The sequence below is a fragment of the Oncorhynchus nerka genome, linkage group LG3 (genome assembly GCF_034236695.1).
Source record: "Oncorhynchus nerka isolate Pitt River linkage group LG3, Oner_Uvic_2.0, whole genome shotgun sequence".
NCBI classification, from domain to species: Eukaryota; Metazoa; Chordata; class Actinopteri; order Salmoniformes; family Salmonidae; genus Oncorhynchus; species Oncorhynchus nerka.
The window spans coordinates 18,894,246-18,911,488 of record NC_088398.1 but is presented as its reverse complement, the minus strand read 5'-3'; the positions used below and the strand labels follow the sequence as shown (position 1 = coordinate 18,911,488).

The following is a 17,243-nucleotide window of genomic DNA, read 5'->3' as shown; positions in this document are numbered from 1 at the left end:
TGGGTTGGTGTCATTTTCATTAAAGAAGCTGTCTTGTGAGAGGCTTAGGAGAGAATGTATATCTGATGTATGTGCATCAGAACAGTATGCAACGCTAATGTGTATCTGAGAGGAGATGAACTGTTATCCCTACTTCCCTGTGACAAGCTTGTAAAACGATGGAAAGTATTGAGTGTAGTAGGTCCCAGCCCCAGACTAAATCTACAGCTCCCACGATGCTCTTTGATAAATGCCTCTGTTTTTCCTCTCCCCTGTCTTAAAGAGACACTTACTTTCTCTATGGGTGTTTTTGTGCATGATTGTGTTTTCTATGTCTGCGGTTCTATTCAAGTGTTCTGGTGTGTTTCTAGATGTGTGTGTGTGTGTTTCGTCTCTGATCGGTGCCCAAATGAAGTCGCCTGTGAGTCGCCCGCTCGCACAGCTGTAGCCCGCGGGTACCCGACCTCTCACCCTAAAGAGGTCAGAGTTCAGGCTTGTTTTAAGTTTGGATGGAGCGAGGGTATCCCAGGATCCACCGTGGTGCTGCTTTCTGATCCAGGCTGGCGTGGGTCTGTGCTGGACGGAGGTCGCGCTCCAGTCTTGACACGACAGCTGAGTCTAACCCCTTCCCCTCTGGACCCAGACCCACCGTCTGCCCGCAGTCTTAACCCTGGGCAGCTGACTCCCAGGGCTCTCTTAACGTCTGTGCAATGTCTCCACAACGTCTGCCCCATGTCAATAAGATGTAGTAGTAGACACAATATAAAGAAATTCCCTTCACACTGATTACATACATATTGACTCAAGCAGGGACAGTGACACAAAAGCACAACACTCTATAATATCTGATATAATAATATATACCATTTAGTAGATGTTTTTATCCAAATCGACTTATTCATATTCATATTCACACAACAGCACAACACTATAACAGGGATGGACAACTCTTCCCCTCTTTTGTAGGCCCGTGGACCAGTTTCACCCCAAAATAAATAAAATATAAATATTATTATCATTTTTTTAGAAACTTTTTTTGAATAATAGAATACACAAGGTGCAACTTGGAAATTTGGTTGTGCATCAGCAGCCACTCAATTAGCCCATGTCAACAACAACAAAAAATTGATTGGTAAATTAGTCTAGTGGCCAGCTATCTAAACATGCAGTGAGCATGGTTGAATTGGTTGGTCATCAGTTCTAATATTAAAAACGGCAAAGATTTGCCTCCAGCTATTGCAAAATGGGTAGAATTGCAGCAAACTTGTTTTAAAACTGAACTTTTCTTTACACCCCATGGCAAAATGTGCAGAATTGCAGAAAATGTACTTTTAAACTGCTGCGGCCCCTCATGACGAGTTCCGTTTTTTTGTGTCCCCCGACTCCATCAATGTTGCCCATCCCTCCCTGCTCTATAATATAATAATATATGCCATTTAGCTTACGCTTTTATCCAAAACGTACTTATGAGTTGTCCCGTGATTCAAACCCACTACCCTAGCATTACAAGCACCATGCGCTACCAACTGAGCTACAAAGGACCATACTAAGGAATCTGAATTACGACAGCGCAATAGGCCTATGTCGTTTTGGGGTGGAAGAGGGCCATTTATGGCACAGTTAAATAAATAACTGTTTCAACTCAGCATCTGTAGTAATCTTGCGGAGAATTTGGGAATAGACACCTCTCCTTCAAACGGGTGCTCTTTGGCGCCATCTTGCGTTCAATATGAACACAACGTTAATCTGTACTGCTGAATGCACACACACTGTCGACACAAAGACAGTGACACACACTCTCTTTCTCTCTAACACACAGACACACACATTCGCTAAGTTTACTCGTCACTCGTGGCATGTTTACAATGCGAAGTAACAAGAGCAATACAATTAGATGAAAGAAAACCTTGTTCCTTGACAGTTAAATGCTGTAAATACAGGGTTGGGTCATAATTGAATCTTTGAAGAAATGCTTTTCCTTCCCATTTGAGGTTCTTCAGAAGCACAATTTTAAGAGTGACAAACTGTTTTAAAAGGTGTATATTTCTAAATCTGTCTCAAACAACAGTAACAGACACTTCATGTCATGCAAGCTGGTTAATGTCGCCTAAACTAGATATGTGCCCTTATTATAGGCTATTTAAATGTTATAGCTCATATATACTGAATTGACATCAGAACTTTGAAGTGGGGTCAAACAAAGAAAATGCCTAATTTATCAAATAACTGTTGCATTGAGGATATGACTGGAAATGTCAAATATATGATACTGAACAGACAGACATTGTGGTGCGCCCCATCAATGCGGGTGGGGGAGATCAACAATTGTGGGATGACGCTTGGTCCACGGGCAACTCGAGGGGCGCAGAAACCCCACCTTGATACAAAGTGGCCTGAATTAGTGCATTTTCGTTGTTCCATTCTGCGTTTCACACTGTTTTGCAGCGTGACCGTGTTGAGAGAGCGCAGCAGAGATTAACAGTAAAGACAGGTGAATCTTATGTTGTGTATCCAGGCTTGTTTGTAGTGAAAAGAGATCCAGCCTCGAGATCTGATTGAAGTAGGTGGTTCTCTCACAGCGCGGTATTGTACGGAGTGTTTCATTACCAGAGCTGCAGCCAGCCGCGAGCAGCGGGCAAGATTGTACTTCAAATCACTCGGATTATTAAACCCCCGGCAACAATTGAAACATTGAGGGGCCGTTCTCGTTTTGTTTGGAGGAGGTTCCAGCACCCTGCGGGGATGTTTAACTGGAGTAGTAGGGTTTCTATTACGCTGGCAACGCCGTGCGCCTCAGTAGGAGCAGTTTACTATAACTTTGGGCTGGAGGTGGTTCGCTTCTCGCGAGTGAGAGAGACCAGTGCAGGCTCGTGTAGCCTAACCCAAAGCCCGCTACTAAACCTGAGACAGTTGGACAGCATCTCGGCGCAAAACGGACCTACAATTCCAAATTTAACCGGTTTCTTTTAGGACGTGACAACATCTGTATATTTTTGATATTTCCAAACTTGAGGATTTTTGAAGACATTTCATTACGAGTATATCTTTAGGCTATTTGGGGAATTTATTTCCAAATACTTTTATTTGTATTTTTTATTATACGCATCTGTTTTATTTTAATATTTTATGAAATTAGTTTTTCACTTTATTTGGAAACATTTTCTAACCCCTGCACTTGTTTTGGGAACACGAGCGCTCCTTGACGCGACATGAGGACTGTCGCCTGGCTGTCCGCACGGAATTGTCATTGTAATTTTCACGTGTCATGTCGATATTCGGATGCCGGAGGACACGGGATGTCGTTTAGCATTTTGACAAACTGAAGGTTATGGTCTGGAACAAAACCAACTGAAGAACGCTATAGTAGCCTGAATGGGGGCAATTATGCTGGAGTCCCATATATTCTAGGGTTTTCATTTGCACACCAACCCATGGGGATTTAAATATTTATATATATGTATATGTATATTCTAGCATACCATTTCATTTTTTTTTACGTTTTACTGGACCAATTTTAGGATGATGTTGTATTGCTGCTCGAGCGCCTTGGAACTTTCTTTTAAGTTCACCTGCAGCTTTTTATTCGTGTTTTTACTGTTCCAAATGCCACAGTCCTCCTCGCCTTTAATTACAGGTAAGATACATTGACTTGGCCTATTTGGTTTCAAAACATGTCAAGCAATTGACAAAAACAAGAAAAAAGCCCAAAAGCTAGCCTATAGGCCTAGAGGTAGTCTATTCACTGTTCCCGTTACTTCCCACTCCACACAGACGTCAGCTCAATGTCTAACGCTAGTTTTGATTTACATTTGGTTGAATTGTCAACTAACGTGACATCAACGTTAAATCAACAACAAATGTCACAATGTCATTGGATTGACGTTAAAAGTTGAGTGAAAAAAAAATATGCTCTGTCGGGTAACTGGTGCCCCGGGCTCGTTTGAAACCTCATGACATTGGCTCACCAGTATAATTTGCCCATCTACTGTTGTTTAGGAAACTCGAGTTGGGTCGCGCTGGCGAGGTCAGTATCCAAGTCACCTGGCGCCTTATTGTGCAAACATAATCATTTATTTCAGGGGAAAGAAAAACCTGCGTATCGGTATCAGCTGAGTAGGCTACCATTAAATTCCCATGCCGTGCCGCTACCAGGTATTCGAAATATGCGGTATGTCATCTTGTCTATTGTTTTCCCTGCAGGGCCGGGGTTGAACGCACCGTTTTCGTGGAAGAGGAAAGTTGTCTGGTTGTAAAAAGACAAATGCGCCCTGTCACTGTGCTCGGCTGCAAGAGATGGATGAAGAGTAAACAACATTTATAGGGCTATTCATTCATCTCTGCTTTATAAAAGAAGAAAAGCCTCATTGGATTTAGGCTAAAGTGTTGGGTTTCCCCACAATCACTTAAAGCTGTGCTGGTTTAATTACACGTGAAGGTTGTAGGGTACGCTACTGTCGGGGTAATTGCCCTGCTCCTGTAATTCTCACAGAAACCACGTTGTCACCAAATTTCCCCCCCAACACTTTCCCTGGCTGCCACTACCCTGCTCAACTAAAACATTTATATCTCAACTAAATTTAAATCACTCTGACAAAAATATTCTGAGGTAAACTGATCGAATATTTCGTAATTTAGAAAAAATTATAGGCTATAGCCTATATAATCCAAATAAATTAGAAATATGAACTTGTCGATAAAACTCAATACTATTAGGCCTACTTATTTTAACGTCTACAAAATATACGTTATGGCATAGCGGTTACAATTCCTGGTAGGCCTGAAGAAAAAGCACATTTGGAATATGGCGAGTCTGTCCATGACGTAACTTCTCTTAGGCGCGAATTTATTGCCTCTCTCCTCGCGCCCTTCACAGGTACAGAAGCCAGCTGCGAGAACGAAGGAGAGGTGCTCCACATACCCAACATAACGGACAACCCGTGCATCACCTGCGTCTGTCTGGTGAGAACAAATCCCAATTCTTGCTAAATAACTTTCAAATGGTGTTAGGGCAGGTAATTGTTAGTTGACATTGAGCTTCCCTATTGGTTTTTGGCACATAGGTTCCACTGAGGAGGAAAAAAACGCAATTGTTGTGCGTAATTCCTCCCTCTGCGCTTGACTGAATAACTTTAATATTCATATTGTGACCTAATTATGTATAGTCTATAGCCAAGCTGTAGGCCTAAGTGGGAAAATAGGCCTGTACTGTTTTTTCTATTAATCACAAAGAATGATGAGTAATGTTTAAATAAGGGCAGTAGGCTAGCTTTGTAATTATTTCCCTTGTAAGCCCACACTGGCTTTTAAACTAAATGGAATTGTTTGTTTAAAGACGTCCTTGTCTTTATGCTGACTTTGCCCCGACTTCCTGTTAAATCGAGGCTAACGTTACACATGTGAAAGGAGGCGTCTTTCCTGGAACATTTGCTCTTTGACCTCTGTCTCTCCTTGCTTTGAAGGTCATTGTTTTACGGTTGAGAATGCAAGTAAGAGGCTTTTCTGTCACCAGCAGCCAGATTCAATAATGCGCTCCCTCACCTGTCTTTTAAGTCCCTCTTTAAAAGTGTCATGTGGTGAGGAAGTTTCTACAAATGTTGTGTTTGACTTGCAGGGTATTTGCCCTATGTGAAACAGAGAAACAGTGTGTAAGGTTATATATTTATGTGTGCACTGTGCACGCTACTGTGGCCGTGCTGCCTCCGCTGTCTGTAGCTGCTCTGATAGTCTCTTTGATATGTCTCCCTCTGCTAACCACCTCCTTATCAGGCTTATATCACTAGGAGCCCTGCTGAATGCTATCAGTCATCAGAGGGCCACGGCTAGCCTTTCATCTTGGCCCGTCCGTCATGTCACTGGCCCCAGAGTGCCTCACAGGGGAGGGAGGCCAGCCTGAAAGACACTTGTGTCGCCATGCTGTCTTTTAGGGGGGGTTAGCGGATTTTAAAGGGTGGGGGGTGAGCTGTCAGGGCTCTAGTGTCAATCACAGGCTCCCAGTTGCGGCGGAGTATTTGTTAATGGCCCTTCACTGGCGGAAACTGAGGCACACAGAGAACCCATTCTTTTCGCCAGCCATCTCACAAGACGCAGGAATCTGCCTCCCGCTCGCTAAACATAATATACAGGCAGCCAGGAGGCAGCTCTCGTTAACCTGCTATCTACTACTCCCCCTCGCTTTTTTCCCACTCTCCTCTTTCTCAGTAGCAGTGATTGATGAGCTCAGTGGGCTGACCAGTGATCTGCAAACATTTGGGAAGCCAAAGGTTCTTTCCTGTTCCAACCGCTCCACAAACATGGAGATCAATACTCACCGTGTACCTTTACAGTCTTTACCTCTGCCACTGGCGTTGTCAGTGTTAATATCTCTACATTCTTAGAAAAAAGGTGTTATCTAGAACCTTAATGGGTTCTTCAGCTGTCCCCATAGGATAACCTTTGAAGAACCCTTTTTGGTTGCAGGTAGAACCATTTTTGGTTGCAGGTAGAACCCTTTTGGTTCCAAGTAGAACCCTTTTGTGTTCCATGCAGAACCCTTTCTACAGAGGATTCTACATGGAACCCAAAAGGGTTTTATCTGGAACCAAAAAGGGTTATCCTATGGGGACAGCTGAAGAACCATTTTGGAACCCTTTTTTCCTAAGAGTGTAGTCTAGAAGACTCAAAGAAGACACAATCCTCCTTTATTTTCCGCTCTCTTTCTCCATGCCCCTCAGTTTTCCCAGTGGTCTATAGAGCAAAGGTGGTGTTAGAGAATCGCCAGAGCAGCTTTGCTATTGGACCTTCCAGGATACTTCTAATAGAGGGGTAGAGACAACAAAAAATATGTATAAATATCCAGGCTGTATCACAGCCGTCTGTGATCGGGAGTCCCGTAACGCGGCGCACAATTGGCCCAGCGTCGCCCGGGTTAGGAGAGGGTTTGGCCGGGGTAGACTGTCATTGTAAAATAAGAATTTGTTCTTAATTGACTTGCCTTATTAAATAAAGGTTAAATAACAAAAATACAGTACCAGTCAAAAGTTTGGACTCACCTGTTAATTGAAATGCATTCCAGGTGACTACCTCATGAAGCTGGTTGAGAGAATGCCAACAGTGTGCAAAGGTGTCATCAAAGCAAAGGGTATCTACTTTGAAGAATCTAAAATTGTTTAACACTTTTTTTTGGTTACTACATGATTCCATATGTGGTATTTCAGAGTTTTGATGTCTTCACTATTATTCTACAATGTAGAAAATAGTAAAAATAATGAAAAACCCTGGAATGAGTAGGTGTGTCCAAAATTTTGACTGGTACTGTATATATGTTTTATAGTCACACACAAGATAGGTGCAGTAAAATCTGTTGTTTTACAGGGACAGCCATAGTAGTACGGCACAGGAGGTTGGTGGTACCTTAATTGGGGAGGATGGGCTTGTGTTAATGGCTGGAGCTGAATCAGTGGAATGGTATACAAATTCATCAAACACATGGTTTCTGTCCTCCCCTCAGCAGTCTCCACTATAGTATGACGCCCCTGGATTAAATAGGGTTAAGTTCCTTGCTCAAGGGCGCATCGACAGATTTTCACCTTATCGGATCAGATATTCTAACTGCTAGGCTACCTGCCAGGACATGAAGAAGGATAGGACAACAACCATCTGAATTCAAAGAAAAGTCATGGAGCTAGCCTACCTATCGGAGCCAAAAGTTACATTCAGTTCATTCAGCACCATTCACTTTCTACCACTGGTGCAGGAATAGGCCTACTTCTTGGATAGGCTTGTGACTTCTCAGTGAAATGTATATATGGTTGCCCTTATCTTTTTTTCATCCAGTTTTAAGCCACAACTGCTGCTCCTGTGGGGTCGCGACCTGTTTGTTTTGGAGGGAGGTGAAGGGTCACGAGGGCAAGGAGTCCAGGTTTAAATAGGCCTTTGATTTGAGTGCTTCTCTGAAAAGCCTTTTAGTGATCTCTCCATCCTTCCATGAAAGACCGACGGCACGGTGGCTGGCGAGCCTGTCAGCTTGTTTTGACATGCCCTCTGAGGTCAGACTGAGAGAGAGAATGATAGTGGAAAAGACTGGGAGAGAGATTAGGAGGGAGGGAGAGAGAAATTATCCGTAGACCATGGTTTGACTGAACACATTTTGATTATCTGAAGTTGGCAAATGGAGATAGTGAAACTGACTGTGCTGTCGCCATCTAGTGATTATCTTTCCACAGTACATGACCATCACGTCAGGGATCAATGCATCTTACATACTCTACATATATCTTTTTAGATGGTCACATTAACCTATCAACATGTTATTACCCCTCAGGTCAAATATTTCTCTAGTTATTACAAGAGACTAGCAGTAGTCCAATAACAATCCCCAGACCACCCGTTGGCCTATTAGAAGCCACGACATACCACCAGTAGACCAGTAAGAAGCCTCAGAAAGTGCACGGTATGTTGAGTGTTTATGAGGCGTGGTGACCTGATTTGACCCCTAATCTTTGTTGAGAGAGGTCAAACCTTTTCACACCACTTAGTGTTAATGGCTGCCGAGTGGAATGGCTCCAAAGCCCAACTGGGAAAGCACAGGTGTGGAGAGACATAAAGATTCAAGGACAAATACGTGACCTCTATGACACTACTAGATATTCCAAGATGGCGTAGCAGTGCAGACATGTTTTGTTCGTCCTTTCGTGTACTTTTGTATTTTTTCGTCTTTTTTTGTATATATTTCAATTTTATTTTCAATCTCTTCTCCATTTTAGTTAAATTATATCTTCCGGTAACCTGCCTCACCCAATGTGATACGGAACCGCTATTATTTTTTACTTTTTAGACCTTATAGCAAGAACCACCTAGCCATCAGAAACTAACCAGCTAATTAGCTACAAGCTATTTAGTCATTGTTAGCCACTGCTAGCGGCCTTTACCTTCTGCACATGTACCAGCCCTTTTTTTAGCTTGGATAATACTCTCCAGCCTACCAGTAACGGACTGTCTCTCCACTACAACGCCGGATTCCTGCCGTAATCCCTGGACCATTCTCCTGATCTTCACAGCTAGCTAGCACCCACCGAGTTACCCAGTACTGAAACTATCCCTGAGGCCCACCTCCCGGCCTACTCAGTTGTTCACCCGGACTCCACCCAAACATGGCTAGAACCCACTACTCCACCGGATCCTTGCCGTAAGCTCTGGACCTTGACACCGGATCACCGCTGCTACCGAGTAGCTAATGCCCCTGCCCCGAAGCTAGCACCAGATAGCCGTGAGCCAGGCGCATCTCCCGGATAGAAAACTAAATTACTACAACTACAATACCTCTTTCGCCATCTGGTTTGGATCCTTAGTCGACACGGCGCCCCGCTGCACCACCACGACAGGTCTGCCGACGAATACTCCATCCGCTGTGCCTTCAACCGGCCTCTGTCGGACGTCGGAGCAGACACTCCTATTAGCCCCGGGCTACTAACTTTAAACGTTGGTTCCCCCGCTAGCTTGTGTGGTAGCGACTACTCCGTGGCTTCCCTGTTCCATCGATTGCTGCCCCCTGGATCCTATGATCACTTGGCTACATAGCTGATGCCCGCTGGACTGTCCATTAATCACGGTACTCTTTTTATTTTTATTATTTATTTATTATTTTTATTATTATTTTATTTTTTAATCTGTCGGCCCTAGCCGCGAACTCAGGCTTTGTGTGTAGTTAACCGACCCTCTCTGCCCATTCATCGTCATTTTACCTGTTGTTGTTTTAGCTGATTAGCTGTTGTTGTCTCACCTGTTGTTGTCTTAGTTAGCTCTCCAAATCAACATCTGTGATTACTTTATGCCTCGCTGTATGTCTCTCTCATATGTCAAAATGCCTGGTATACTGTTGTTTAGGTTAGTTATAATTGTTTTAGTTTACAATGGAGCCCCTAGTTCCACTCATTATACCTCTGATACCTCCTTTGTCCCACCTCCCACACATGCGGTGATCTCACCCATTATAACCAGCTTATCCAGAGATACAACCTCTCTTATCATCACTCAGTGCCTGGGCTTACCTCCGCTGTACCCGCACCCCACCATACCCCTGTCTGCACATTATGCCCTGAATCTATTCTACCACGCCCAGAAATCTGCTCCTTTTATTCTTTGTCCCCAACGCTCTAGTTTTGATAGCCTTTTAGCCGTACCCTCATCCTACTCCTCCTCTGTTCCTCGGGTGATGTGGAGGTAAACCCAGGCCCTGCGTGTCCCATGCACCCTCATTTGTTGACTCCTGTGATCAAAAAAACCTTGATTTCATGCATGTCAACATCAGAAGCATCCTCCCTAAGTTTGTTTTACTCACTGCTTTAGCACACTCCGCCCACCCTGATGTCCTTGCTGTGTCTGAATCCTAGCTTAGGAAGGCCACCAACAATTCTGAGATTTCCATACCCAGCTACAACATTTTCCGTCAAGATAGAACTGCCAAAGGGGGAGGAGTTGCAATCTACTGCAGAGATAGCCTGCAAAGTTCTGTCATACTTTCCAGGTCTATACCCAAACAGTTTGAACTTCTAATTTAAAAAATCAACCTCTCCAGAAATAAGTATCTCACTGTTGCCGCCTGCTATCGACCCCCCTCCTCTCCCAGCTGTGCCCTGGACACCATTTGTGAATTGATCGCCCCCCATCTAGCTTCAGAGTTCTCACACAAAACATCAAGGAACCCACCAGGTACAACCCTAAATCCGTAAACATGGGCACCCTCATAGACATTATCCTGACCAACTTGCCCTCCAAATACACCTCCGCTGTTTTCAATCAGGATCTGGAGGAACTGCCTCATTGCCTGTATCCGCTATGGGTACGCGGTCAAATGACCACCCCTCATCACTGTCAAACGGTCCCTAAAACACTTCTGTGAGCAGGCCTTTCTAATCGACCTGGGCCCGGGTATCCTGGAAGGATTATTGACCTCATTCCGTTGGTCGAGGATGCCTGGTCATTCTTTAAAAGTAATTTCCTCACCATCTTAGATAAGCATGCCCCGTTCAAAAAATGCAGAACTAAAAACAGATATAGCCCTTGGTTCACTCCAGACCTGACTGCCCTTGACCAGCACAAAAACATCCTGTGGCGGACTGCAATAGCATCGAATAGTCCCCACGATATGCAACTGTTCAGGGAAGTCAGGAACCAATACACTCAGTCAGTCAGGAAAGCAAAGGCTAGCTTTTTCAAGCAGAAATTCGCATCATGTAGCTCTAACTCCAAAAAGTTTTGGGACACTGTAAAGTCCATGGAGAACAAGAGCACCTCCTCCCAGCTTCCCACTGCACTGAGGCTAGGTAACATGGTCATAAATCCATGATAATCACATTTCTCAATGGCTGGCCATGCCTTCCTCCTGGCTACTCCAACCCTGGCCAACAGCTCCACCTCCCCCGCAGCTACTCGCCCAAGCCTTCCCAGCTTCTCCTTCACCCAAATTCAGACAGCAGATGTTCTGAAAGAGCTGCAAAAACTGGACCCCTACATATCAGCTGGGCTAGACTATCTGGACCCTCTATTTTTAAAACTATCCACCGCCATTGTTGCAACCCCTATTACCAGCCTGTTCATCCTCTCTTTCGTATCGTCCGAAATCCCTAAAGATCGGAAAGCTACCGCGGTCATCCCCCTCTTCAAAGGGGGTGACACCCTAGACCCAAACTGTTACAGACCTATATCCATCCTGCCCTGCCTATCAAAAGTCTTCGAAAGCCAAGTTAATAAACAGATCACTGACCATTTCGAATCCCACCATACCTTCTCCGCTGTGCAATTCGGCTTCCGAGCCGGTCATGGGCGCACCTCAGCCACGCTCAAGGTACTAAACGATATCATAACCGCCATCGATAAAATACAGTCCTGTGCAGGCGTCTTCATCGACCTGGCCAAGGCTTTCGACTCTGTCAATCACCGTATTCTTATTCGGCAGACTCAATCAATAGCCCTGGTTTTTATAATGACTGCCTCGCCTGGTTCACCAACTACTTTGCAGATAGAGTTCAGTGTGTCGGAGGGAATGTTGTCCGGACCTCTGGCAGTCTCTATGGGGGTACCACAGGGTTCAATTCTCGCGCCGACTCTTTTCTCCTTATATATCAATGATGTCACTCTTGCTGCGGGCGATTCTCTGATCCACCTCTATGCAGACGACACCATTCTGTATACTTCTGGCCCTTCCTTGGACACTGTGCTATCTAACCTCCAAATGAGCTTCAATGCCATACAACACTCTTTCCGTGGCCTCCAACTGCTCTTAAACGCTAGTAAAACCAAATGCATGCTTTTCAACCGTTCGCTGCCGGCACCCGCCCACCCGACTAGCATCACCACCCTGGACGGTTCCGACCTAGAATATGTGGACAACTATAAATACCTAGGTGTCTGGCTAGACTGTAAACTCTCCTTCCAGACTCATATTAAACATCTCCAATCCAAAATCATATCTAGAATCGGCTTTCTATTTCGCAACAAAGCCTCCTTCACTCACGCCGCCAAACTTACCCTAGTAAAACTGACTATCCAACCGATCCTCGACCTTGGCGATGTCATCTACAAAACAGCTTCCAACACTACTCAGCAAACTGGATGCAGTCTATCACAGTGCCATCCGTTTTGTTACCAAATCACCTTATACCACCCACCACTGCGACCTGTATGCTCTAGTCGGCTGGCCCTCGCTACATATTCGTCGCCAGACCCATGGCTCCAGGTCATCTATAAGCTAGGTAAAGCTCCGCCTTATTTCAGTTCACTGATCACGATAACAACACCCACCCGTAGCACACGTTCCAGCAGGTATATCTCACTGATCATCCCCAAAGCCAACACCTCATTTGGCCGCCTTTCCTCCCACTTCTCTGCTGCCTGTGACTGGAACGAATTGCAAAAATTGCTGAAGTTGGAGACTTTTATTTCCCTCACCAACTTTAAACATCGACTATCTGAGCAGCTAACCGATCACTGCAGCTGTACATAGTACATCTGTAAATAGCCCACCCAATCTACCTACCTCATCCCCATATTGTTTTTTATTTTATTTACTTTTCTGCTCTTTTGCACACCAGTATCTCTACTTGCACATCATCAATCTGCTCATTTATCACTCCAGTGTTAATCGGCTAAATTGTAATTATTTGCTCCTATGGCCTATTTATTGCCTATCTCCTCATGCCTTTTGCACACACTGTATATAGACTTTATTTTTTCTACTGTGTCATTGACTTGTTTATTGTGTTATTGGCTTGTTTATTTTTTCTCCATGTGTAACTCTGTGTTGTTGTCTGTGTCACACTGCTTTGCTTTATCTTGGCCAGGTCACAGTTGCAAATGAGAACTTGTTCTCAACTAGCCTTCCTGGTTAAATAAAGGTGTTCTCAACTAGCCTACCTGGTTAAATAAAGGTGTTCTCAACTAGCCTTCCTGGTTAAATAAAGGTGTTCTCAACTAGCCTTCCTGGTTAAATAAAGGTGAAATAAATAACATAAACAACTACTGTGGTCGTCAGAAGAAGCATAACTCTCCACTCTTTCTATTTCTTTATCTCTCTCTATTTCTCTCTCTCTCTAAAAATCCATCTCTCTCTCTCTTTCCCTCTCAAAATCCATCCCTCTATCTATCTATCTGGCATCATATATCTCACTCTCAGACATATTTGTCTCAAACTGGCTGTTGAAAGTGCTCTGAAAATCTCTATGATTTAGACCAGTGGTTTGGGGAGCGCTTTACAGACTATGTATGGATCCCATGTGCCTTCGCCTCTCACCGCCCTTCTCTCGCCTTCACTGATGGCATCACCCAAACCAGCGTGGTTAGAGAACCAGTGAAGGCTCTCTGTAAATAAAACCGCCCAGTTTTATTTTAGTTATATGGGCCACGGTCCAGCTTTGAAGTTGACTCATTATACAGTCCAGTTAGGTTGCACTGAGTAAATGGGGACTATATAAAGGGAGTGTATAAAGCTAGTGGCAAAGTGATAATGTTTAGCAAGTATATAAAGTGGGGTTGTATATAAATTGAGAAGAGAGAAAGAGAACATCTGCATAAAGTACATGTAACCAGAGTTCATTTTAGCCTGTAAAAGGGGAGTGTGTCGACAAAGAATGTGTAGGAGACTTTATAATGTGAATACACTGATGGTAATCAAAAAGCATCTTCATTCTCTCCCTCTATCCCTCCGTCTCTCTCTTCCTCTCTCTCTCCCCCCTCTTTCTCACCTCCCCCTCTTTCTTTCTCTCTCCTCCCCCCTCTTTCTTTCGATCTCTATCTCTCTACCCTCCCTCCCCCTCCCACCCTCCCCCTCTCCATCAGAAGGAGAAGGCAGACTGTAAACAGGAGAAGTGTCCCCTGGTGTCTGAGGACTGTGCTCTGGTTGTCAAACAGACAGGAGCCTGCTGTGAGAGATGCAAAGGTGAGCAGCACACACACTATACTACTCTCATCACCATGAAAACATGAGGTCGAAGGTTAGGGGATGCATGTACTGTTCTGTAGTCTCAGCGAGACCAATAGACTTGGAACTTTGTCTAGTGGAGTGAGTTAGGTCTATCTCTGAATCTCTTTAGTGTTGATGTATAGACCTTGCTGCAGCATTGCAGTGATGTTGTTTGACGGTCATTGATGCTACCTGTAGGAGTGAGGGTGACGTGACAGCTTGAGTCCCACAGTAGAAGACAGTCAGCCCAGCTGCACTGGTCATCCTACTTATTTAACCACTACTGCCTCCTTGTGGAGGAATGAGGAATAGTTTTTCTTCCCACAGCACAATAGTTACTATGCGTGTGTATGTATGTGTACTGTATCAGACCAATTGAAGATTCTGCTTGAGGGTAAATTGCTACATACACAAACACATATAGCTATTATTTTCCAGGCTTCTTCTCACATACACCCACAAACATGTGACAGGCGTACAGCAAATCGTATTTAAGTCTTCAGACTTATTCTTTCTCACACTGTTTGCCAGCATCTCTCTCTCTCATACACACACACACACACACACACACACACACACACACAGCTGCAGTGGTGGACTTCTCCTCTCTGGGACGGGTTGGGACCCGTTGGGGTTCAGCGTTGGGTTTACAGGGCACAGAAAAAAACCTAGTTAACTAGCCGCTGCGCCTCTCAGCCTCCCAGACTAGGACCACACTCATTCACCTCCCAATCAGAACACACAGGGGTCGCGTAGTGTTGGGGTCACCTTGGACACGGTCCACAGCATTGACCACCTCATGGTCTGGGGCGCGGTCCTTTGTTTGCGGTCAAGATTATACGAGACTAGAGTTCATTCAAATGAAAAGAGGTGGAGCTCGCTTAAGTCGACCATGGAAAGCCCCATGTTGTCATGGTGAACGGTATTAGTGCCTATTGTTCCTCCATTGTGGTTGACTTTGGGTTTTATTCATGACCATGTCTACATTTAGAACAGGAACTTGCTCGTGTCAGCACAAAAACCTCCCACTGTTCAAGTACTTAATGCAGTGGTTTTATCATAGGAATGGTTTTGCTGTGTTTCCATAACCAGACAACCCTATATCTGTTGAAATTGAAGATCGTATTAATTTAGTCCCTTATTGACTGTGGGTGGTGTATCTGGAGCGTTGTGATTGCTCATAGTGGACCTGGACACTTCACAACAACATGGTCTGGTATCTTGATACATCTATGTAATGGATTGGGGTTGTCAGAGTGTGTGCATGCCTGTCTGTCTGTCTGTCTGTCTCAAGTGTCTGAATTGCACATAACTGACAGTGTCGAGACTACTAAATCTCACCATCACTATGCCAAATCATGACAATCAAAGAAAGGTCTTCCCAAGCCATAAGGGGCACTATAGCCAGCTGGCTCTGACGGTGGTGGCAGACAGACTCCCTCCAGGCATCGCATACAGTGGATTCATAACCCTGTGTTAAATCTGTCTCAACACTTATGGTCTGGAGAGGCAAACAGCTCTATGTTCACACATGTGGTCCATTTAGTGCTCCCTATAGACTTTTAGTTTCCACGAACTAGTAAACATTCACATCCAGGTTTGGAGTGCTAACTTTCTCTCGCTCTCCCTCTCTCTGTCTCTTTCTCTCTATCCCCCTCTCTCTCACTCTCTATCCTTCCCCTCTCACTCTCTAGGTTGTCAGCTGGATGGAGAGTCCTATAATAGTTCTGTCTCCTGGACCAGCTCCATCAAGCCCTGCATCTCTCGCCGCTGTCAGGTGAGTGTCACACAGAGAAATGAAAGAGAGAAAGGGAGGGTAACAGACATAGAGAGAGAGATGATGATGAGAAAAGTAAGTAGAGGGAATGTAAAGTAAATGACGGAGAGAAGGAAAGAGGGAGTACTAAGCCAGAGGCAGACAGGGAGAGGGAAAGAGAGAGGGAATGAAAGAAGGGAGTGAGTGGAAAAGAGGCAAACGGACAGAGGGGGAGTGAGTGAAAGAGAGACGGGTGGAAAGGGAGAGAGAGATTAATGAAGAAAGGGAGAAAGATAAGTGAGGATCTAGGGAAAGATAGACATACATTTAGAGTGGGAGGCTGAATGACGCAGACAGAGACACAGAGTTGGGGAGGGAACAAGAGGTGAGGGAGAGAAAAAATGAGACAGTAGACAGATAGCCAAGGGGTTGGAGGAAGAAGAGACATAAAGAGAAAGAAAGGCAGATGAAGTTGGGGGGGCTGAGAGAGAGCGAGTGAAGGAGAGGGATAGAAAGATAAAGGAGGATGATATATGTCCCAATATCTTTGGGAGAGGAGCCAGGTGAACTTGGCAGTACAGTCCACCCATCTGGTTCCAAGCCTCCCCAACCCAGTGTCGACCTCACAAGACTAACCCCACACGTCTCCTCAAAACACACTCAAACCACATGTACACCCAACCTCACTTACTGTATACACACCACACACTCACAGGGTCCCACAATACCACTTAAAACACAAAACACATGCACAGATCTGAACACTGTAAGTCAATGGCCGTCATTGTAAATATATATTAAGAATTTGTTCTTAACTGACTTGCCTAGTTAAATAAAGGTTAAATGTAAAAAATAAAACAAAATAAAATGGCAGTGGACACAGCTGTGTGAGGGAGTGTCAGCTCCAGCATTGGGGAGGTCCAGTCAAACTAGGCTATGTGTTAGTCTGCGTGTTGAAGGGTGGTGTGTGAAAAAAGCTGAGCTCCACACACCACTCATTTACTCCATCCCTAAGATACCCACGCGGAGGGAAAGGAGGGGGGGGGGTCTAACCAGTATCCAGACCTTACACAC

The 17,243-nt window shown here is 44.6% G+C and overlaps 1 protein-coding gene across 2 annotated transcripts in view; it reads left to right on the top strand.

The window, feature by feature from the left end:
- The first annotated feature begins 2,392 nt into the window (after nt 1-2,392).
- Nucleotides 2,393-17,243, top strand: part of LOC115103663 (BMP-binding endothelial regulator protein-like) — a 22,626-nt gene continuing 7,775 nt past the window's right edge. The window contains exons 1-4 of one of the 2 annotated variants that reach the window (XM_029624509.2): nt 2,393-3,613; nt 4,853-4,938; nt 14,290-14,389; nt 16,108-16,190. In XM_029624509.2, the coding sequence (XP_029480369.1) occupies nt 3,499-3,613; nt 4,853-4,938; nt 14,290-14,389; nt 16,108-16,190 (384 nt within the window). In that variant the 5' untranslated portion in view covers nt 2,393-3,498. The remainder of the gene's footprint in view (nt 3,614-4,852; nt 4,939-14,289; nt 14,390-16,107; nt 16,191-17,243) is intronic. The other variant, XM_029624516.2, reaches the window with a different exon arrangement.